At 41.4% G+C, this 25,276-nt stretch overlaps 1 protein-coding gene across 4 annotated transcripts in view; it reads right to left on the bottom strand.

Annotated features, from left to right (window-relative positions):
- The window catches only part of DCC (DCC netrin 1 receptor), a 921,347-nt gene that overhangs the window by 549,360 nt on the left and 346,711 nt on the right, over positions 1-25,276 (bottom strand). For all 4 annotated transcript variants that reach the window (XM_053408811.1, XM_053408815.1, XM_053408813.1 and 1 more), the window contains exon 2: positions 20,306-20,626. In XM_053408811.1, the coding sequence (XP_053264786.1) occupies positions 20,306-20,626 (321 nt within the window). The remainder of the gene's footprint in view (positions 1-20,305; positions 20,627-25,276) is intronic.

Here is a 25,276-nt window from a genome sequence, read left to right as displayed (position 1 = left end):
AACAGTTAGGCTTATATTTCCATAAGTGATGGGAATACAAGCCTGTACAATTACGTTTGGAAAACAGTATTTGAGTAAGTTTATTCTATTATGGTGGTCCCTTCTAACTCTGAAATTGTATGATTGTCTGTCCAGCTTGCAGGCTTCCCATTAAAACATCTGGTCATTACAGGGGGGTGAGTTAGATGATCTGTGAAATTCATTCCAACTTACAATTCCATGATTCAGCCTGATCTGAGGCTGGCTTTATTAAATCAGTTTCTTTATTAAATCAGAATTTACTGTAAGGACAAACTACCGTATTTTTTGCACCATAACACTCACTTTTTTCCTCCTAGAAAGTAAGGGGAAATGTCTGTGCGTGTTATGGAGGGAATGCCTACGGGTGGCATGCCTACGGATTTTCCTCCTCTAAAAACTACGTGCGTGTTATGGTCGGGTGCGTGTTATAGAGCGAAAAATACGGTAATTTTTTCCCCTCATGTCTGCAGCTAGAAATATAGTAGCACAATATTGGAAAACAATTACTAACTTAACTCTAGAGGTATAGCCAGAAAGGCTAAGGAATACAACCCTTATGGAGAAACTAACAAAGCATCTAAGAGTGCTCAGGAACACAAAGACCAGCAACCATTTCAAAACTGTATGGTATATATTAATTCAGTACACTGGAAAGGACAATGCCGTCGCCTCACCACCAGCTACCCCTGGCTCACACTGGGACAAGCTGTTAAGACAGAGAGGAAAAGACACGTAACTGATGTAATCAATTCTAAACAAACACACTTAATATTTGACTGCATTCTTTACATTGTATATGCATGGAATGGTTTTTTTTTGGGGGGGACATATGTTATATATACCTGAAGGAGCGTCTCCACCCCTATCATTCAGCCCGGACACTGAGGTCCAGCACCGAGGGCCTTCAGGCAGTTCCCTCACTGCGAGAAGTGAGGTTACAGGGAACCAGGCAGAGGGCCTTCTCAGCAGTGGCCCCACCCTGTGGAACGCCCTCCCATCAGATGTCAAGGAAATAAACAATTATCTGACTTTTAGAAGACATCTGAAGGCAGCCCTGTTTAGGGAAGTTTTAGATGTTTGGTGTTTAATTGTTTTTGTTTTAAAAAATATTCTTTTGGAAGCCACCCAGAGTGGCTGGGGAGACCCGGCCAGATGGGCAGGGTAGAAGTAATAAATTATAAATATTACTATCACTACTACTATTCATTATTATTATTATTAGTAGTAGTAGTAGTATTTTTAGAAAATGGAAAAATAAAGAAGTGAAGAAGAAAAAGAGTACCTCTTGTTATCCATCCAGGTGATATCACCAAAAGCAACCAAAAAAGCTTGTAAACCAGAGCTCTTGTCTTATTAAGCCTTTCCTTTGAAGCATGAACAGATTTCAAGTATAGGAGGTCATGATGTCATCAAAGAGGTTAAACTGAAACCAGGAGAGCATGTGAGCAGGTCACAAGAGCACTCCACTCAACACAATTAGATTAACCTTTCCAAGTCCCTCTGGTAGTTGTCTCAAGTTCCCCCACCCCTCTTTTTAATGAGGTGAATGAGATTGAATTCCAAAGAGTATGTGTTTGGTGGTATATGGAGGTTTTATTGTTACCCACCACATGGTAACTTTCCGTAGCGAATGAATTCCATCAGAATCCCCCTGCAGCAAACCATTTTTGAGGCTTCTCCTTTGAGCACGTGATCAATAGTACCTGTTGCTGCCTTCACAAAGCAGATTTTCTTGGTCAACCTGCCTGCAGGAAGCCATGTTGCACTATAGGAAGGAAAGTTAAGTGGCAAAAAAAGAGGCAATATGCACCCAGTTTTGCCTGCTGAAATAAATTTCCCAGTGGTTGAAATCTCAAGTTAGATATTTACTTTACTCCCGGTTCTTTCTTCTCTCTCCATCTCCTGAGAGAGATATTGGTATTCTTGCTGCAACCAACAGGAGAATGGAAGAACCGTTCCTATACATTTAAAAACATACGAGGCTGCTGAGTGTCCATTCCTGTCTATTACTCCTTGGGGATAACTCAAACCACTTTAATCCAGGCGCCAAGTTTCAACTCTTCTGAATACCACAGGAGAGGAGAGTGATCTTGTGCTTAGATCCACTTTGTGGGTTTCCCAGAGGCATCTCTTCAGTCAGTGTAAGAACAGGATGCTGGAATTGATGGGATGCTGGCCTGATCCAGCACACTCTATTTCTGTTCTACTGTTAGGATAACAAAGGGTTACAGGAGGCAGGCCGGCGGGATGGGGGAGAGAGAGAGAGACAGCTGCTTACCTTGGTTAGGTTGGTTATGCAACCAACAGCACTTACAGCCTTAAGGCTGCCAGCAAGTCAAAAGTGACCTTTTAGGACACTGTGGTCTTGCACTTGACTTAGCAACCTACAGTCTGGCTTCTCCATCTGGCAGGTTACAGCTGAACAAATAGCCTAAAGGTGCGAATGCCATTTGGGTGGACCGTGCAGGAAGAGAAAGAGCAGTCCAAGAGCAAGTCGAGACAGAAGGCTCCAAGGAACAAAATGCTGACAACACATGTTAATATCCTTGCTCATCTACGAGGAGACAGTTTGTTGGTGGGGAGAGGGAAAGTGGTTACGGAGAAGGACAAACAAAATGATTCAGGTGGTTGGGAAGATCTTTAGGATATATTTGATGCTGCTTTGCAACAGAAATGTTATGGATATTCAGAGTAGAATATATGAACAGACCCCCCCCCAAAAGCTCCTTTTTATTGTAAATTCATGAGGACTTGTGCTTATGTTGGTTTCTAGACAGTTAGACACGATGAGTCTTTCAATACTGTTTGTGCTGCAAAGGTTCAGAGCAGACACACTGTCTCATTTCCGATCAGTGCATGTCCTGCAACTTCCTGCTGAATTCTGTCCACCTCAAAACAGTATTCTGCAGACTATAGTGTAGGCACTGAGCCCTCAGAGCTTTCTACAATGCAAATATGACCAAGCCAGACATGGAAAGCAAGAGCTAGCCCTTCTCAGCAAAGAAAAACAGCTGTAGTCAAAGCCCAATGATCAGGATTCTAGCTCCAGTTCCTGGTTTCAGTTTCCCTAACAGAAAGGAGGGATTTTTGGCTGGAAAACCCCAAGGCAGATCTGTATCCTGGGTCAGTCACACCCATGGCCCCTGATAGTCTCTGACAATAATGTACAAAAACTGAAGGGAAAGGGTAAGTAAGTGTGGGAGATGGATTAAGGATTAAATCTGTAGATTAAGATGTAAACCCCATCTCACATTTGTGGGAGAAATACAAATACAAGCCTTTTTTTAGCAGAGTTAAAACACATTTTGCAGCTTACTGAAGCTTAGGAGTAAGGCAGTTATACCTTTTCATCCCCTTTGATTTGTGATCTGCTGACTTTCCCCTCTTCAACCCTTGTCGCAGAAGATGAACCACACATTTTAATAGGATGAACCAAAAGGTTTACTTACATTTCAATGCAGGCAGCAAATACAGCAAGGCAGTATACAGAAAAATACTTCTAAGTTACAGTAAAATAAAAGCTGGGAGTCTCAAAATAGGGTACATTATTCTGGAGCTCCCAAGCACAGGTGTGCTTAGCTTGGAAACTGAAAGAGAGGGAGTCTCCTCAGAAATGGAACAAAGTGTAAATAATTATCTCCTATATTACAGAATTCCCACTCAGAAGAGGCAAGAAAGTGGCCACTTTCCTCTCTAGAATGTATAATACCTCTCTAAGTGCTAGTCCTGTGCTTGTCTAGCAAAGCATGCTTTTGTGATTTGGCTGCAAACCTCTCAGTAACAAAACTCTCACACATTGGAAGTGAATTGAGAAATCACAAAACTTTTAAAAATGTTGTGCAATAAACACACACACAATAGAATAGTATTAAGAGAGTGACTTGACACTTCTGTTGGGTCCTTTTCTATAAGGAAGTGATAGAAACCTCGTCATCTGCCATTAAAAAAACAAAACCTCTAGAAAATGTGCTGGAGGAATGATTCTTTTCAGAGAAGAGAAACTAGTTGGATAATCTAATAGCCAATCTTCCAGGGCTATGATGTATCGCATCATGTCTTAAGTGTTTAATTCACTTAAACTGATGCCCTGGTTGCTGTGGTTTCTATGCCTATTCTTTGAGGTGGTACTACTGCTGATCGATCATGCACATATATTTTAAAGAAACATTAGCCTACACTGAAAAAGCCTAGGGGCCAAACACCTATGTACATTAGTCCCAGGAATTGCATGCAAATATAAGTGCATTTGCATGACCAGTGTAGAATCCATCTTTTTTTGATTCAATCAACGTTGCTGATGTTTGTTTTCAGGAGTGAAAATCACATGGTCACCGCCACAGCTAAGTGTCCCAGATAAAGTAACAGGGTTCTGAAGAGTTATGGCAGACCTGCCAGCGTCTTGGAAAGAATTGCATTTTGCAAACAGTCCTGGTATGAGAAAGAGCTGGCATCTGGTGCAACAGCATGTGGATCACATATAGAGCTATACAGCTTTCTTTCTTGGGGGAAAAAGGCACTGCAGCTAACATTGCACAAACCGCTGTTTGAGTCAATATTAGGGATGGGGGATAAAATGCAACTAAGATTTATAATCAGAGCAGGGATTCGTATTTCTGTCCCCCCACCCCACCTCCGTACAGCACCAAGTACATCAATGGGATAATAATTAGCATCACCATAATAATTTCCTTTGGTTCCACGACACATTCCTGACCACTTCAAGTACTTAGGGAGTACAGAATGCATCCCACTGTGTCAGAAAGTACAATAGCAGAATGGACTTCTAAAACAAATCCAGACAACATGAACATCAATAAAGTTCAGATCGGGAGGAGAATTTATAACAGGAACACACGAAGCTCACAAGGTTTTGCTTAGCTGCTGCACTACTCTTGGTACTGTTTAACAGACCTAACTCCAGTTATCAACTCAAAAGAGGCAGAGACAGAAGTGGAATCATACAGCTTTGACACATTATTAGCTAGATCTCCAATTGGACTCAACAGGCTTGTAACCGCCTCCCAAAAATTGGTAAAGATATAAAAATGTTCTTTAGGCCTTGAGAAACCTGCAGCTCATGATTAAAGTGACAATCCTCCACAGCAGAAAACAACAAAATAAACACTAATTTGCTCCCTATGCTATATTTGATGTACTTACAGCTACAGGTACCTGGGAATCCGAGAACCTACTTAAGTTTCAAATCCGCTTACCAGCTTCTCCACAGATAGAGAAGACTCCTTAAAAACACTGAATAAGGAGCTTACTGATAATAGAGAAATAAATGCAATTAACACCTGCCTGGGTCGTTCCAGTTTGATGGAGATAATTAAATAGCCTGATACTAATTTAAATGAACCTAACAGATTAACCTACCCACACTTGTGACAAGGTTCTGAATGCATCACTCAAATGCCTCAGTTCACAAAGAGGTAAAGGGTTAGCACAACTACATTCAGCCTGGAAAAATCAGACATGCAACCTCTAAAATTACTTCAGGAAAACCTGATCACCTAGGTCTCCAAGCAGTGTTAGTTAAGGAGGACCAGAACTTCACCTCTCTGCAAGGCTCAGAGATGAAACATTCCAGCCAGCCTCAGAACCAACAAAAGAAATGTAACACAGGAATCTTAAGCCTCACATTGGAAATAAAGCAATAGCTTTAACAGAGGAATCGTGAATGCTCCTCCATCAGTGAAGTGGCTAAAAGCAAGCTTAGTGGAGAATATCACACCCTTCAACATTTATCTGACAAAAATAGGGTGTCATATTGCAGAATAATAATAATATTTTTATTATTTATACCCCACCCATCTGACTGGGTTGCCCCTGTCACTCTGGACAACTTCCAACATATATAAAAACATAGTTAAATATTAAACTTTTTTTTTTAAAAAAAATATACCCTGTACAGTGGTACCTCGGGTTAAGTACTTAATTCGTTCCGGAGGTCCGTACTTAACCTGAAACTGTTCTTAACCTGAAGCACCACTTTAGCTAATGGGGCCCCCTGCTGCCACCACGCCTCCAGAGCACGATTTCTGTTCTCATCCTGAAGCAAAGTTCTTAACCTGAAGCACTATTTCTGGGTTAGCGGAGTCTGTAACCTGAAGCGTATGTAACCTGAGGTACCACTGTACAGGGCTTCAGATGCCTTCTCTACTTGGCTCAGGGGGTCGTATAACTCCACACCCTCCAACATTTCTCCGATGACAACAGGGACGTCCTAAGGAAAAGCGGGACATTCTGGGATCAAATCAGAAACCAGGGCAGCTTCTGTAAACCTAGGGCTGTCCCTGGAAAATAGGGACACTGAGAGGGTCTGGAATATTCCATAGACTTATGGGCATTATGGCCAACATAAGCTATGTCCATAAATCCATGGAATATTGTCCAAACCAGGGGCAGGATTCAACTAAGCTCAATCCAGAGTAAACTCATTGAATTGAAATTAATGCACCCAATTTAGTCATATTCATTATTTTCAGTGGGTCTACTCTGGGTAGAACTTAGTTGAATGCCATCCTGGAACCCAGAAACTTTTGCAAAATGTCAATATAACTATAAAAATGGTAAGAGCTGCTCTGTTTCATATGGATTGCCTTGCCAGATGCAATCGCGATGCAAACAGCATTCACCACCAACTGGGTATGAACTGCCCCCTCACTTTAAATACAGTCCCTTAACCCAGATCTTGTAAACAGCAGTTATGCATTGTATCAGCATGAGTCATTTATAGCACCATTATAAGAAACTGGGGGGGGGCAAGTTTTTTTTCTTAACCCCCCCAATTGAATATACTACTAAACAGTTAGTTATTTTAATAGGGTTGCTATTAAACAGACATGGCAATATTTCACACACATAAAACTGAAAGGGGGAAAAGCACCTGAGAATAATATAACAAAACCAACATTAAAACCTAGCCTTGGAATAAAGCCTGTTTGGGAAGTAAAAATAATTCATGTTAAATATCAGCTACAGGAGTGGCTCCAAAAGCTCTCAAACAAAAATTTGAGATTACATGTGCCATTGTTCCTATTCAATACAATACAAAGCCACTATTATTCTCCATACTTGCAATGTAACAAGATAATTCCTAAACAATTATTGGGACGTCTTACAGAAAGGTTTGAAATATCAGATCTGCTCTCAAGTAAATAAAATGTACTACTAGAAAACCATCATCAACAACAACTATTCCTCAGAGGGCTTCCCAAAGTCCAACATGCACACATATTCAATGTACTGGGCATATTTACAGCTTAAAATTATACTGAGTATGTGGTCTAAAACTGCTTCACTCCAAGCCTGAGTGTGAAGCATATTAGATTTGCATTAAAAGAAAATCCATAGCAGGGAGATATTGATATGAAGTTCATAAAAGTGCAGCCATCCACGTAAATTTGCAATTGGCTAGTCACATTTCCCCCATGGATTGTTTTCCCCTTTGCATTGTCAGTTGCCAGGATTTAGACATTTGTTATTTCAGTGCTATCAAACAAATCAATTTTTAAATGTTGCAAGAGCAAAAACCCTTGAAAAGGGAGCCATTTTTAAAATGCTGCACCTGTTTGTTATTACATATTAATGCATTGGTGAAAAGTGCAATGGGACGTCTAGCCTCGGGTTGCCAATCCTGGCTGACAACTTGGGCTGAAATTAGGGCAATGCTGCAATGTGCTCTATGTGGGGCTACCTTTGAAGGTGACCCGGAAACTACAACTAATCCAGAGTGCGGCAGCTAGACTGGTGACTGGGAGTGGCTGCCGAGACCATATAACACCGGTCTTGAAAGATCTACATTGGCTCCCAGTACGTTTCCGAGCACAATTCAAAGTTTTGGTGCTGACCTTTAAAGCCCTAAACGGCCTCGGTCCTGTATACCTGAAGGAGCGTCTCCACCCCCATCATCCAACCCAGACCATGAGGTCCAGCTCCGAGGGCCTTCTGGCAGTTCCTTCCCTGCGAGAAGTGAGGTTACAGGGAACTAGGCAGAGGGCCTTCTCGGTAGTGGTGCCTGCCCTGTGGGACGCCCTCCCAGCAGATGCCAAGGCAGTAAACAACTATTTTACTTTTAAAAGACAACTGAAGGCAGCCCTGTTTAGGGAAGTTTTTAATGTTTAATAGACTATTTTGTTTTAATATTCTGTTGGAAGCCACCCAGAGTGGCTGGGGAAACCCAGCCAGATGGGCGGGGTATAATATATAAATATATATATGCTAAAGCCTCTCCATTTTGATTTCAAGCCTGCTTAGAACAGTGGTTTTCACATTTTCTTCTTTATGGAAATGTAGGAACGTCAAGAGTCTACTATCAGGTCAAGAGTCAGCGAATTTCCAGGTTTATCAGGCAGAAGACCATTACTATCTGTGGTGTCAGGGACTGGCTAGACAAAGAGGAGTGGTAGGAGGCACCAGCCAGAGGATTGGTGGTTGGACACTGGGGAGAGATCAGAGGGAGAAGATGGCTGGATGCTGAAGGGGCAACAGAGTTTAGTGAGCAGGGGCAGCCGGTGACAGGGAGCAGTTCAGACTCCGAGGCTGAAGCAGAGGAATGGGTCTCAAGAGACTGCTGAAGAATCTAACGAATATTCCTTGTGACAAGTTCCCTTCCCCTGTGGTCTCCAAGAATGCGCAGAATAATGAGGAGAGCAGAACTGAGGCCAGAAGTGTGCAGGTGCAGTTTTAGATTGTCCTGGCAACTGCTATATAGGGGCACGACCTTCTAGGAAGGGTTTTCTGAATTGTAAGCCATTTCCTTGTATACAGAGCTAACTTCACTGATATTGGAGCCCTATGTCTTTCATGCTGACCCACTTTTGGCTCCAGCCCCAACAACCAGCTACCCAAGCCTTTTAACTGAAGATGTCAATGAGTCAACCTGGGACTGTGTTCCTAGAAAGCATGTGCTGTGTCACTGAGCCAGGACCACTTCCAAGGACAGTAGTCTTTCAAGAAAAACTTGTGTCCAACACAGAAATTCCAACAAGGGCATGTTCCAGTTCACACGGGATACTGACTGACAGGGTTTTTTCCCCCAGGGGGTACTCAAGCTGGAATCTGAAAAATAACTTCTTCCTGTGGGATCAGAAACTATCAATAACTTGAATACAATTTCTTTCTTGAAATGGGCTTTTGTGTGTGGATTGTAGTTCTTGAGGGTTTATAGTATTCACTGTTATTTGGGATTTGGCAGGTGGTTGTAAACTTCTAAAATGTAAGCGCTATGTACCCTGAACACTTCCTTGAACTTATGCATTGCAGAGGAGAGGAACAGTGTTGATCAATATCTCTTTCAAATAAACACCCACTATTACTGATAGTGTCATGCCCCTAAGCAGCTTTTGTGGTGCCCCAAACACAATTATGAGCTCATGAGGAAAAACACTTCAGCTTTATATCTCCTTTTTAATTTTTTCTCACCAAGGTTATGTTTTTAACATGTTTCCAGAAAATGGTATCTGTGAACAAAATCACCAATCCTTAAGCTCCCCAATTAGAGAAAAAATAAAAATGGAATCAGCGTAGAACACCTGGTCTGAATGTGAAGGAAATTATGCCTTACTCAATCAAATTAGCAGAGCTGAATCACCTCTGCAATTATCCTTCTCATCATTACCAATGCATGCAATTGATACATGAAGAAAAATGTCCCTTTCTCCTCCCTTCCTCCCCATACACCCTCAAATGACCAATGCTTATGCTGGCAACTAAAGCCCGAGAAACCTCAGTGCATTGACCCAGGAATTGTTGATGAAAAGAAAAACCAAATGGTTTAACATAATGTCTCTATTTTCAGACCTACCAATTACGAGAAATACCAATAATCAGTAGCCTGTTAAATTGGGACTTTTAATAAGATGTTAAAGTAGGAGGCAGCCTCTTAGTTTCTCTTCACTGCTCTCATTCCCTCTCCAGCCAAGAATACTTTTACAAATGGCGATTGCAGAGGCTTGGGGAGCCCTTGAGAAAGTCCTGGGAAAAGATGATTTCTGATGCCCTGTCAGCACTGTGCACAAAGCATCTTGCCTAATTAAAACGATGGATCCCACTCATTCTGTTCTCTTGGATCCAAAGGCATTTTTGCTCTGTTCCAGGTAGTGAGACAGATGGGGGTTCCAGTCCAAGCAGAGCTGCAAGGCGAAGGAAGGCAAGGCCTCACTTTCCAGGTAGCACCCTGGACAGCTCCGATAGAAGCTGAGGCTAGAGTGAGATGTCCAAAAGGTGGCCTTTTTCTACCGTGACTCTCTGCTTGTGGAATGCGTTCCCAAGGGAGACTTGCCTGGCGCTTTTGTTGCTTTGGCCGCTAGTCAAAAACATTCCTCTTCTCCCAGGCCTGTGGCTAATCAAACCATCTATGGCCTTTTAATTTTTGTGTAGCGGGGTGATTGTTTTTGTTTGTTACTACAGTGGTACCTCGGGTTAAGAACTTAATTTGTTCCAGAGGTCCATTCTTAACCTGAAACTGTTCTTAAACTGAGGTACCACTTGAGCTAATGGGGCTTCCTGCTGCCGCCGCACCTCTGGAGGATGATTTCTGTTCTCATCCTGAAGCAAAGTTCTTAACCCGAGGTACTATTTCTGGGTTAGCGGAGTCTGCAACCTGAAGCGTCTGTAACCCAAGGTACCACTGTATTCTTTATTCTATTTTATTATTATTTTTTCTTTTAGTTGATTTGTTTTATATTTTTGTATTAATGGATGATGAAGAATGTTTCTTTTGTTTATTTCAATTAAGTAAATAAAATTATATATATATAAAGATAATCATGAAGATGATATAAAAGGCTATCTCATTCAACTGGGAGGTTAAAAATGGATGAGATTTGCTCTCTAGCTAAAATGGCAACAACAAAACCCCCACCTTAAAAAAAAAATATGAGGCAGAGAGGGGCTGAGTATTAAAACGTCTGTAACCTGAGGTACCACTATATGTTAAGAACTTTTGTGTTTTTATATTGTATACTGCCCTATGATCCTTAGGTGAAGGGCAACAGAGAATAGTTGTTGTTGATGATGATGATCATCCATACAAGCAGAAAGAAATACTGCTTCTGCAAATGGCTGTGCTAGACTGAGACGAAAATACTGGGGCAGTCTCTAGCTCCTCCTCCATTGGGAAAAGCCTCTTGTAGTTAAAGGGTTCTTGTTTGTTTTAGGAGATGGTGCTAGGAGTTTGGTGGCTCTGCTGTAGCATTCAGGCTAGAATCCTCAGGCTCCAAGGACATCAGTGCAACTGCCTCAAGTCAGAGAGGTAGACACAAGATCGGCTTCTTACTTGTTGGAGTTTGAGCAAGTGGGATCTCCATCACTTCTTCAAAGTCCAGGGCTCCCTGTTCAAACTGGGAACTTTTGCCAACAGTTGGCTTTCCTGATGCTGACACACCCTGGCTATTGTGTTGTACACACCAGATTTGACAATGGTCTTTCGACAATAGCTCCCAATTTTGAATTACTTCGGAATTCCAAGGAATGTCTCCAAATCCACTTCAAATGTTGGTTTGTTTGAAATTTCGCTGGCAACTCGTAGCTTTAAACAACATTGCACTTGCAAGGCTCATGTATCTACGCTAAGTAAAATTGACTGCTTTCATCAGGAACTGGTTTATGAACTACTAATGCTTTGAAAATTAGATGAAACCAAGCACATACTCGCTCTTGGAAGAAAATGCGTTTGACTTAGTGGGTCCCTGTGGTTTGTCATTCATAACCACGAAAGACATTGATTTAATATGTTACCAAGACATAAAAGCAAGATCTTAAAATGCTGCAAGCAGCCCTATTGTCTCCGAATGAGAGTCTAATATTAGATTGTAAGGATTCAGTGACCAAACCCATCCCCACTATATGAAATATTAAAGGGCAAGTAATTTATTTTAATCTCTTTGCTAGTATAATATTCTTTTTTTAAAAAAAATGCATCAAAGCAATTTAACATTTAGTAGCATGAAAGTTCCTCATGCCATACATAAAAATCCTCCAGAAAATCATTACTTCTTATGGAACCCATTTAGAAAAGGTAGAAACAGACTTGGTATTTTAGCAAAACCTGCTTTAGGATGCAATTGCAGTTCTGCAACTATAATGGAAATACAGAAGACCTTTGTAATATGAGGAGTTAGTGGTGTACAGCAATGTTTCATCTCATGCTTAGACCTCCCTTCTGAAGTTAACCAGCTGCATTTCCTATCTTGTGCTGTGTGTACACTAATATTTTCTTGGAGGTCCTTCTTTAGGGTGGCTTCTGGGGAAAAGGGCCTTCTCAGTGTAGGCACCTTCAATGTTCTCCTCAGGGATGCTCCTACACTTGTTGTCTAGGGTAATCTGATTTCAGAGCCAGCTGAAGACCTTTCTTTTAATTTTTCTCAGGTCTTTTATTTCTGTCTGATCGGTCTCATTTCGGTTGTGTTTATTGTTTGCATGCTACTCATATTTTTACTGTTTTATTATATATTTATATGTTTTTATTCATATATTTTAAATGTGCTTTGTGGTGGTTTTAAACATGGTAAGCTACCCTAGGAATTTTACTGATGGGCAGGATGTAAATCCCCTCAAACAAACAATTATATACCTAAAACAGAATTGAATCTGTTACCCACTCTCTCCCCCTTACTATATGGTTATTTTCAGATACTTTCTTGAATGCAGAACAAAGTGTTGGGTCAGTTTCAGCACATGAAAGACATGGTTGTCCAACACTCTTGGATATATCTTCAGACCTCCATAGAAGGAAAGAAGCAGTCTGACTCTAGAAAGTAGACACTCGGTGTAAGGCACAAAAGTACACAGAATGAAGACTCTCGTCAAGGGATGACATTCTCCAACAGAGGCAGTACAAAGAATTTCAGCATGAGAGTTTATACCACAAAAAAATGTGTCAGTGCAATAGCCTGTGGTTTCAACTTCACACAGCTTGCTCTACGAAACTCAACACTCATTTTTACCTGACAGCAACTTACTTCTGATATAAACTTACTTCTTCTCCCTTCCATAGAAAATAGCTTCTTTGCTACATGGCCTGCCTGAGGGCTTCCCAGAGACATCTGATTGGCCATGGTGAGAAATAGGATTCTGGGATTGGACAGGTCATTGTTCAGATAAAGTAAGACTCTTCCTGGATGAACTTCTGTTGAAATTACATGAAATTAGTGCATGCAGCAGGAGGGGGTAACATGCCCATTGGCTGTTCCAGTCCCCCATGCGCTTATCAGATCTTGTGTAAAAGCTTTACATATGCAGGATATATTTGTGTGATCTGTGTCAGTTGCAGATTTTGGAGGGTCTTCAGTCAAGACAGGGTCCATGGGCTCCCTCTCCCCCAGCGACTCCAGCTCGTCACTGTAGCAAATCTAAGGGGCTATTGTCAGGGATGCCCTCAGCAAATGCCCAAACAGCCAAGTGTTGATGCTGGCCCTTCATGGAGGTCACATCCAGTCTCAGTGCCTTGATTCTCCATGAATTCTATGCCATCTGCCCAGTGCAATGATAGCTATTGATCTAGATGGCTTTAGAAGAGAGTTAGACAAATTCATAGAGAAGGGAGCTATTGATGGCTACTAGCTATGATGGTTGTGCCCTGTCTCCACAGTTGGAGGCAGAAATACTTCCGAATACCAATATTTCTGAATATCACAGGAGAGGATAGTGCTATTGTGCTCAAATCTTGCTTGCAGGTTTCCCATGGTGAGAACAGAATGCTGGACTAGATGGGCCGCTGGGCTGATTCAGTAATCTCTTCTTATGTGCTGGAGTTGTGTATGAATTTGTGAAGTAGGCAGAGATTATCTGCATTAACAGTTAGAAAACAGGTTAAGGCACAGCTTAATTCCAGAATATAACTGTAAGGTGATTTTCTCATAAGCAAAGAGTTTTGTTGCAACACCTCAGGCCTAGAAAACCCCTCCTCCTCCTCCTCCTCCTGCTTCCCTTCAATATGGCAAGCAGTATTTCAGAACAATTCCAAACAAACTTGCCAGCTCACTTAACTGAGAAGGCCAAATCAGCAACGCTTGTGAAACTCATGTTGTGCAATCAGAAGCCACGGGAGTCTTCTTTCTCAAAAGGGAAAGCGAGCCAAGGGAATTTGGGCAGGCTGGAACCCTCCCAACCTGGTTAAAACTTTTCTGTTTGGGTGTTTCAGATTTTTAATGATGCATTTACATACACTAGATTTTTTTATTTCAGCATGAGCTGGTTGGGGAGCGCAGAGACGGCTGCTAGCCGCGAAATACACATCTCAAAATGAATAAATGAATCCACTTTGGGGGAACAAATAAACAGTGAGCTGTGAGGGTCATAGCTCAGTGGTGAAGCATCTGCTTTGCATGCCCTGCCTAAAACCCTCGAGAGGCACTGGCAGTAGTGAGCTAGATGCGCCAATGGTCTGACTCTCTATGAAACAACTTCTTGTGTTCCTTCCTATGCAGTACAGCACCTTTGCAGCAAGCATCAGGCAGTATAAGGAACTCCAGGGCTGCAAAGGAGAAGCCTCTGCTGCAGTTTCCTTTATGCCTGTATCATCCTGTTGGAAATGGTTGCAATGTTGGTGTGCACTTCTCTCTTACATTAGCATTAGGACAGGAAGGATCTCACCTTAGCATTACAGGACAGGAAGAAGAGGCACTGGGGCTGCTCCACACTATTGGCACAATGGAAAAGAAGACACCCAAGAGTCCTCTCCTATTGTTTGTTAAAGTGGACAAAGGGGGTCATGTTTCTCATTGGATTATCACCCGTCACTCTCCTTGTTCAAAATATTTATTATATATCAGCTTATTGCGGAATCATTCTGCCAGAAACAAGTAGAAAGTTTCTAGAAGGTGCCAGAGTTTTCCTTTAAATTTGGGAGTGGCACTCAGGGCTTAACTAGTGTCAGCTGGAAGTGCCAATAAGAAGAAGACCATTAGGCTTCATTGTTGCAGACACCTGATAGCAATTGTCTGTCCGAAGATTGTTGCCTGTAAAATCTGCTGAAGGACTGTTGCTGTAATTTAGGACAAGATAAGACTTTGGTTTGATAGTGTGCGGTTAATTGCTGTCTATGTTAACAATCAAAATTATCTTTGCTATGGTAATGCTTGTACTCAGTCTGGGAATAAAACCTCTTGACCGAGACTTCACAGAGTTTGTTAGTCATCTTTAGTTAGTAGTCCATGAATAACCATAGTTTAGAGGTCCTGGGCCCTAAGGAAGTCAGACTATCCTCCACCAGGGCCAGGGCCTTTTCAGTGATGGCTCCGACCTGGTGGAATGCTCTGTCCCATGAGACTAGGGCCCTTCAGGATTTAACCTCCTTCCGTCGGGCCTGTAAGACACAGCAATTCCGCCTGGACTTTAATTTGAATTCAGCCTGATCTTTTATTTCCCTTCTCTTCCCTCCCCCTCCCCTTTTATGAAGATCACCTGCTCTGAGACCCCACAGCTAATTCTCCACTGGCCTCCTCGCTGGCCCAAGTAGGACCAATTCAGCCAGCTAGCCCTGGGGATTATCTAATGCTTATTTCCCCTAAACTGATTTTTGATTTTTATTGTTATTCATGTTTTTATACTGTATTTATGCTGCTTTTATAATTGTTTTAAACTTGTTGTTAGGCGCCCTGAGCATGGTTTTTGAACTGGAAAGGGCAGGGTATAAATAAATTATTATTATTATTATTATTATTAATAATAATAATAATAATAATAATATTTTAGAATAACTTCATCATTGTTCACCACTTCCATGAGAGAAAGAAGATAAACTCTGCTAAACTCCACCTGACCACTAGTACCTGTGCAGCGAAAGTGTATGGATAGTAACCTCTAAAACAGCTTAGGGACAGAGTGTTTCCCAGTTATTCTTTAAAAGAGGGAGGGGAAGGACATTTTTGAATGGAACACAATGCCCAGGTAGCATTGACCTGTGATGGGGGCTTCTCAGTGGCAGTTCACCATTTGTGGAATGCCCTCCTGGAAAGGTGCCTCTGTCTCTCCCATTATTAACATTCAGGAGGAACTTATAAACATCCCTGATAGGGCCGCAGAGCAGATTTGGCCAAATCCCAAACTGAATCCTTGGCCAAGTCAGGTGGAGACAGCCCCAGATTTCCCTGGGTCAGAACAGGCTTCATGGAATGAGCCTGTGCTGTCAGGGGTTGAGGTGTCGGGCAGGAAAGAGAGGCAGGCAGCCCTACTTGAATCCTCTGCCCACCAATTTAAAAACCCCAAGGAAAGATTAGCCCGGCCTCCAAAATTGATTTTGGGTCAGGTCAGGTGTTCCCCAGGTCAGCCTGAATTGGGCGGGGACTGTGCAGATGCTGTTCCTGAAAAACTCAATATTATTAGCTGTGAAGCTACGTGATTGTTCTTAAATGTTTCTAGTTATTCTTCTTATTTTTAAATTTATTTTAACTTTACAGTTTTCACATTCAAGGGGTTTGCTACCCTGGGTTCTTTTATGAAGAGAGGCGGGGTAGAAATTTAATCAGTAATAATAATTGTACAAATAAAAGTAATCATCATACGTTGTGCAAAATCACCCAGTTGCCTGTTACGTATTGCTGCAATATCTTCTCATACCTCCATAGCCTCTTTCAGTGGGAGTTAAAATCGTCTATCACTTGTTGCGACTGCTGTCCTGCCTGGATAAGCACATGTGAGCAACTCTGATAAACTAGACCAATGTTTCTTCTAGTCTGTTGTCCTATTTCTACTAATAGCCAGCCAGATGATCTCTTAAAGCCAGCATGTGACAGCAATTATGCCTTTCTGTAAAACTGGGGGTTTATTTTATTTATCTTCAGTCTACTGCCAAATCAGCTCAAGTTTGACAGTCAGGAGGGAGCATTCTCTACACCAACTTCCTCTGTGCCACAGATATTTTTAAAAAAGAATCTTTCCCATGCCTCATTAGTTGCATGAACTTACCCCAAGCAACAACCTTACTCTGGAAGTAATACTTTTTGCTTTGCTTTGCCTTACAGATGCCAAGATAAACATGATACCAGGTCAGCCCTTCATTTTTTAATTTTTTTTATCCTTACACTTTCTCTCTCTCTCTCCTTTCTTATATTCCATCTGCCCTGTGCCTTAAGACAGGAACATGCTGCCAATATTTTAACGAGGGTCAGCTCAAGCACATTTCCAGTTCAGCTAGCAATATTTATCTCTCATGCAGAGGAAAATGTTTCTCTGCAGCTGAATGCAGAAATTCTTCCCTTGCAGCCTCCGACATGTTCCCCAGAACACTAAAAATCATTTAACCCTCTCAAACAACAGGCGCTCCAAATTTCTAGCATTTGAACGATTCCATGAACAGGTGAGGGATGGCCATCTAGAACAAGGGTTGTGATGCACCAAATGTAATGCAAATTAATAAATAGCACTGCCCTTACAGCAGTATTAATGGACCACCTGTCCCAAGTGTTGACTGCAGGGACTTTCACACAACACTGTGCAGTGGGGCAAGGTAGAAATGAGAGAGGAAGTGGGATTGCAAGTGATTCTGCAGTTTATGCTAAGCTTCAGAGGGGGAAGAGAAGGAAGGAAATAATGTGAAACTGGAAAGATCAGAACAGCCTCACATTTGTGATTCTGGTTCAAATAGGGATTGGCAATATATAAACTATCTAGATGAGCATTAGGCTCCAGCATCATACCTACAGCATCACTATAGCAGCATCATACCACTTCAAACAGCCATAGCTTCCCCTAAAGAATTATGGGAAGTGTAGTTTGTTAAGCCTGCTGAGAGTTCTACAAGAAAACAATGACCAGAGTGGTGATACAATGACTACTGTAATCGACACAAGATAATACCACCAAGGCAACTATCTGTAACTAAACGTCCATAAAAATGGGGAAAGTAGTTTCTTTCCCAAATAGGTTTTATCTTAAACAATAGCAAACACAGTAAATAAAGAGTTCACTTGTGGTTCAGTGCTCATTTCTTCTCTTTCCGAATTACTAGATTTTGTCTTGAACAATGGCAAATGCGGTAATAAAGAGTCCACTTGTGATACACCCGGTGCTTTTTTTCTGAAAAAATGTTCAGGGGATACTCTCATTTTGACTCAAGGAAATCACCATTTTATAGTTCAATTTGGGAAAAACAAATACAATAAATGGACAAAAGTACAAAAATTCACAAAATGTTTAGGAGTATGCGTACCCCTGAGTCCCCCCAGAAAAAAAAGCACTTGATATACCAGTGGTTCAGTGCTTGGATGTCGTTCCAGTAATCCAACGTTTCGTCGCTAAAGAGCTTAGTCGTCAAGATTTGTAGTAAATAATATACAAGAGGAGACAGTATGTAAACGACTTAAAGCAGGGGTATATCTGTCCCCATCTCCATGTTTCCATCGGGAGGAGCACAGAAAGAGGACAACATCCTTGAGTTTGTTAAACTTCCTAAACTACCTAGATAAGCATTAGGCCCCAGCATTTAAGCAGCATCATACCACTTTAAACAGCAAAGAATTATGGGAACTGTAGTTCGTTAAGGCTGCTGAGAGTTCTGCAAGGGCAACACTGAGACAAAGGAGAAGGAAGCTGACAGGCAAAGCCACCCCACCCTGGACTGGTTGCAAGGAAGAAGTTTGTAGGTAGAGGCTGGCTGAGGGCAGTCTCCACTGTTTGTGGGGAAAGTATGCAACTTGGTTTTGTTATTCTAGTAATAAAAAGAGAGGCGGGAGGGAGAGGGAGAGAGACTCTAGCAGGGGAGGGATTAAAGAACTTTCATTTAGTACCCCAATCCAGCAGTGGGACGAGGTTTCCCTGCAAATCTTCATTCACATCGGAATTCCTTCCCCACAGTCTTCATTCATTATTTGGGAGCTTCCATTCAAGGTTCTATTGATTGGTTAAGCTAATATAGATCACGGCTGGAAGACACTTCTAAAGTACAAGACAGCAGATTACCAAGTACAAATGGTGGGATTCTTTTTAACACCCGAATGTAGCAAAGTCTTGGATTTGGCAACCTTCACGAGGGTCATGAATCTGAATTCAAGTATTTGTTAAACACCCTAAATCATCTTGCGATTTCAGAAGTGGCCAATTTGCGTCAGCTCTGTACAAGAGGCACTTCACCCAAAAATGAGCGGCAGAAACTAATGCTGCTGAATCCAGTAAGTTCTCTAATGAATTCCTGTCACTCTAGAAAAGCTAAGTAGGAGGGAAAAAAGAATACTAATAAAAGTACATTTCACATTCTGCAGAAGTTTGGTATTTTGTTTTTTTCTGACCCTGAATTAATCTGGAAAGCAGTTAATTTCCAGCTTCAAAGACTGCTTCTTGTTTTTGAAGATAATAAACATGCTTCAAATATCACACAGCAACAAAGGGTTGATTAGACATATTTAAGCATGAATAGTAGCTTGTCAGAAATAAATTACTGTGGCAGTAATGTCATGTCTAACTTCATTTCTGTGAAGGAGAAATACCACATTTTTTTTTTAAAAAAAAGGAATGATAAAAGTTTTCCCTTTTGTCCTGACAGTTATTTAAAATTAAAAGTTGATTGCACACAACAAGATTTCCATCATTGTTGTACTCTAGAAGAGTTTATCACTGGCACACTGAAATAAGAAGTAGTGTTACTGTTAATATTTGGGTCCTAAGCCATTTAGGGCCCCAATGGTAGGGAACAGCACTCAGCACTGGATCCATAAAATGAACAGACAGCCATTGAAATTATTTCAAAAATTGGTGTGATGAGCATAAGCCTCTCCACACCAGTTAGAAGTCCGGTGGTCACATTCTGCACCAGATGCATCCCTAGGAACTGGTGCTCTGATTATACAGCACCCTCACACCACATACTTCAATTCTAGGCTATACCTTACTCCACATTTACACTGATCTTTGTGAGTGTCAAATCCAGCTCTTTGGTTGGGAGAGGAACAAGGTGAAAGGGGCACTGTAGCCAGCAGCAGAAGTTCAGTCCCCCAAGTCTGCAGACCAGAGAGCAAGCCAGAAACAGAAGTTTTTATTCTTTCTCTTCATTTCCTCTGTCATATTGCTGTATAGAGGTATCCTTGATTATTTGTCTCATCTCCCTGCATTTCTCTCTTTTGGCCACAACAGTCTGAATTCCTGCCTGCCCCGGATTAAAGTCCACTATGTGCTTCTGTCCTGGCAAGGATTAGGAAAAGCATTAATCCAAAATGCACAAACAAAACAAGTCTTAATCCATGTAGAGTTAGCATGAGAACATCCTCTCACCATGCCAAAAAGAAAGAAAGAAAGAAAGAAAGAAAGAAAGAAAGAAAGAAAGAAAGAAAGAAAAGTGAGCTCTTACCTGCTACAGAGACTTTGGCTGTCCGACTGATGACAGCTCCAATACCTTCTAATGATGCTTCACATTGATAAAGGCCCTCATCAGGTTTATGGTGTCTGGAATGGACAATGTTTTGTATCAAAAGAGATCCATTGGGAAACTGCTGCCTTCTCTCATCCACTGCCAAGTTTAAAAAGACTCCATCCTTTTTCCATTTGATGATGGGAATCCCTTGATCCGATTCTGCCGTGCAGTTGAGCAACACGTTACTTCCTCGCATGGTGACAGCATCCGAAGGCTCAATCAGGAACCGCAATGTTGTAAATCCCTTAACTTGTGTGCCTGTTGGGATAAATGATGAAGAATAGCCCAGTTAGTTCACTACAATCCTCAGAAAGCAACTTTTTGATCCGGGGAACATTGAGATTGCCTCTGAAGAAATTATGCTAATGGATAAATTCCTTTAATTATGGTTGAAATTCCCACTGACATTTTGCCTGCGTTAAAAGCATGCAAATCCACCTTGAATCTTGCTTTAGGAAAAAGTCAGGCACAACTTAGGGTTGTGTGGCCCTTCCAATAAAATTAAAACCATCCCTCACCTCACCTTGTCAATCTGCCTTGAATTTTCTTTTGGCAGAAAACTGGTGGCAATTCTACAAATGCTATTTTAGAGAAGCTTCTCTTTCTGAGCAAAATTTCAACAAGGATATATTATTACCTTATCAACCTATGCAAACCAAATAATGAGAGAAGAGAGACCAATTTGTGATTTAAGCAGCCAACCCAATCTCCCCACAGCCTCCGCGTCTCCAGCCAAGATAGCATACAGAAAAATGAGCAGTTAACATTAGATTCAGCCAACAGCAGAGGCCCAACAACAACTTCTGCTCAACTTATTTCTTATTTATTTATTTATTATTTATTTATTACATCTGCGCCAGCCCTCTGCACCGAGATGAATTTTACTCCCAAGAGGACTGCTGTTATTCGATAGAGCTCTCTCAAATGAACAAATTCCTAGGGAAGAGAAAGCAAATTCTGAATGCCACCAATCCACTTGGGTGGAACGCCAAAGTACAGTACACATCTCACTGCCTGCTGTTCTTTGCAATTTCATAAAATCCAGTGCAACAGCTTCCCGTAAAAACTGAACTACAAGAAAGACACTAAAAAAAGGGCTCTATGAGTTTTCATATCACTAACCTCTATTACAAAGGTTTCAAACTGTGCACTTGGGGACCATTGGATTTCTCAGAAACTTATCAAAGGTTTCCAAGTGAAAAGATTAGACATGATGACTGTTGCAGGCAGGTTATACTAGCACCTGGCTAGAAACTTTGAAGGCATCAGTTTATATTCAGCCACAGACATGAATTGGTAAGGATGCTTCAAGTATTTTATCTTTGCAAATCCCCGTTCAGCCTGACCTGATCTGCACAACCTTGATTAAAGTATGGACCAGAACTGTAAGCTTCTTCACTTTCTGAGCATGCCAGCTCAAAACCCTATCAAAATACATTTTATAAATGCATGTTTTGAGAGAAACATTTTTAAAATACTATTTAAATATTTATTTAAGTTTCTGTGAGGGTTTTTTTTTTTTTTGCCTTCTCAAGTCACATATCAACATGGAAACAGGATCAAATAGGTGGAAAAATAGACTGAATCACCCAACCTATGAATTGACTCCATTCATCCAACTCAGTCCACAACCAAGGTTATAGGCTGGAACTGACAGACAGCATTTCAGCAGTCAGGTCCATGCCTTCTGAGACTCCTTCGGGTAGTGATAAAGCGGGATATCAAATCTTCTTCTTGTTGTTGTTGTCTTCTTCTTCTTCTTCTTCTTCTTCTTCTTCTTCTTCTTCTTCTTCTTCTTCTTCGTGTGTGTAGACCAGCCTTTGCCAGCCTGGTACCTCCAGTTATTTTGGACCAGGGATGATGGGGGATATAGTCAAAAACATCCCACATCAGCCCTCACCCAAAACATATGGAAGGCACCAGGTTGTCAAAGGCTGCTGTGAACATTTCCTTTCTTTGGCGTACATCTTATAACTTATACTTTATACTATGAGATGTACATCTAAGAAACATGATGTCTACACATACTAAGAAGATTTTCATGTGGCTGCTAGGGTTGGTGGCAACTTCTCATCAAGTGTACTGTTGGTGAGAAATACATATTTGTATTATGCGGCCTTTTCTAAGTCTCCAGATGTTTTTGACTTCAACTCCCAGCATCCCTGACTACATTGGCCACACATGCTAGGGATGATGGGAATTATAGTCCAAGACATTTGGGACAGTTTCCCTGCCTTTACTAAGGATGGACAGTCTGTGTCAGTTTCGGATTCTTTCATTCAAAAGTCCATTCCATTATGCTGTTAAATCAGACTACATTTTTTTACAAAAGAAATATGAAAAATGGTATAAAAATATTTTATCTCAACGCATGCCTTTATAAACTTATTTTACCCTAAAGCAATTGTGAAATAATAGTGTTAATCTGCTTTAAATGGTACATTTTATGAGTTGAGAACTATAGCACAAAATTTGAAAAGGTGCAAAATCCAACAGATAACTACAGTATATGTGTGCATTGGTTTTGGTCTGTGGTGTGCAAAGTAGGTCAGTTTGCTTTAAAATGTGGACTGTGCAAAATTCTTCTTCCTCCGTAGTTTTTATTGCACTCATACCTGACCCCATTCACAGCCCAACTTCTAAACTCCATAACACTTCCAAAAATAATTCTCTACTTTCACTGACACTTTAAAAACAATAGTCATAGAATAATCAGGGACATTTTGTATGCTCCAGTGAAGATGCCATTCGCTTTAGCAAAACCATTTAAGACCTTACGCCAGTGATCTATTACCACAGGAAAACAATCCTCGTATTTTGAAACCGTGGTGCTCTGTCAGTTTTCAGTGTGCCGAGTACATAAAGTCGCAGGAGTTAAACAAAGATTAACTCTATTTTTTGTGCAATTACCCCAGCCATTGAGTCACAATTTCAGCTATTCATATTCACTCCAAAAGCTACAGTTAGCTGAAAATTGCTTTGGTAGACGATGCTTAACAGTTTGAGTGACTGGTGAAAGAGTTTTGGAAGGGGAAAGAAAGGCAAATCACCTCTGAAATACGGTGCCTGGAGAAACCAAGGTGAAGAAGCAAGAGTCACAGGGTGTTATATCACAGAAACTGTATGACTGCTACCCTAGGAGTTTCTGGAAGAACATTCAAACTGTGCTTCAATTCCTTTTTACAGGAAAGAACACTTGTGGACTGCAGGGAGTGATGATGGGCCATCACTGCAGCTTACTGGGAGAGAAGAAGGGATGAAGTGATGGGGAGGTTGGCATAGGTGCTTCAGGGAAAGCACCAGCTAGGGTTTATCAGGATGCCCAAACCATGCCCACCTCCCTGCCACCTCAATACTCCCATTGTCTCTCCTGTTAAACCACAGCAATGTTGATGCCAGGAGGCCAGATAAACACCACAATTCCCCTCTTTGAAACATGCTCCTGGGAAATTGCTGCCAGATGAAAACTTCCTTCAGGTTAAGAAAGCATAATTGGGACAAGATGACTACTGAACAACTCCCCTTATGGTCCAATATGGAACAGTTTGCTGAACTAATGTCAACAACAAACCTCAGTGTGATTGAAGCCTTCAGGCTAGTTTGCTAGAGGTCTTGACCTCTTAATGCCACACCTCTCCTTTCATTCCTGATTCTTCCTCAGTGAAAGCACCTCCATTTTCAGCTCAGTTATGTAATATATGAGTTTATTTGTTCCTCTCCTTTTGGTAAGTGAAGTCAGAATTGGATCTGCCACAAAACACTACCTTTCTTTTGAAATGGCACCAAGCCTTATTGCTCAGTGATTGCAGGAACAAAATTGATTACATGATACACAGAAGGGAAAAGCTTGAGCATGGCTCATCCCTGGGGATGTGCCCATCTTTCCATTTTGGGTTCCCTCACTTCCTTGTTGGCCACCCTGAGAATAGGCTGCTTCTCTCTCACCAGCAACCACAGCCTAAGATTTGGGAAGGTCTTGCCCAAAAGTTCCAAGAACATTACATATATCATACATATGAATGACTATGTTTTGTTCTGTTCCATGTAAGAAGCAAGTTGTGTCCGGGACCTGGACTAAAAATAGATGACCTTTTAGGTCCATTGAATGTAGTGTGACCAGCATAATAATTAATTTAGAACTTGGGGGGGGGGAGTGATTCCCCACCATTAAGCATTCTCTGGATTTCTCATTATTGAAGTGAAGGTAGTTTATCCATTGTTAATTAAGAGTAAACTAATTAAGGCTTAACTATTATTGCCAACCTAGCACTTCGAAAGCATGTCAAAGTGCAAGTAGATAAATAGTTACCACTCTGGTGGGAAGGTAAACGGCATTTCCGTGCACTGCTCTGGTTCGCCAGAAGCGGCTTAGTCATGCTGGCTACATTACCCGGAAGCTGTACGCCGGCTCCCTCAGCCAATAAAGCGAGATGAGCGCCGCAACCCCAGAGTGGGCCACGACTGGACCTAATGGTCAGGGGTCCCTTTACCTTTACTATTATTGCCAATTTGACAGCCACATCCCCATCTTAAAATATTATAGATGTGAATATATAAAGTTATGCACGCGTACACACGCTATAAGAAAGGTGATCTCACAAAAAAGTACAGTGATACCTCGGGTTAAGAATTTACAGTGGTACCTCGGGTTACATACGCTTCAGGTTACATACGTTTCAGGTTACAGACTCTGCTAACCTAGAAATAGTACCTCAGGTTAAGAACTTTGCTTCAGGATGAGAACAGAAATCGTGCTCCGGCGGCGCGGTAGCAGCAGGAGGCCCCATTAGCTAAAGTGGTGCTTCAGGTTAAGAACAGTTTCAGGTTAAGAACGGACCTTCGGAACGAATTAAGTACTTAACCCGAGGTACCACTGTAATTCATTCTGGAGGTCCATTCTTAACCTGA

This window comes from Podarcis raffonei, chromosome 11, assembly GCF_027172205.1.
Source record: "Podarcis raffonei isolate rPodRaf1 chromosome 11, rPodRaf1.pri, whole genome shotgun sequence".
Classification (NCBI taxonomy): Eukaryota; Metazoa; Chordata; class Lepidosauria; order Squamata; family Lacertidae; genus Podarcis; species Podarcis raffonei.
The sequence above is the reverse complement of the archived record's forward strand: the minus strand, read 5'-3'. Positions and strand labels throughout refer to the sequence as shown.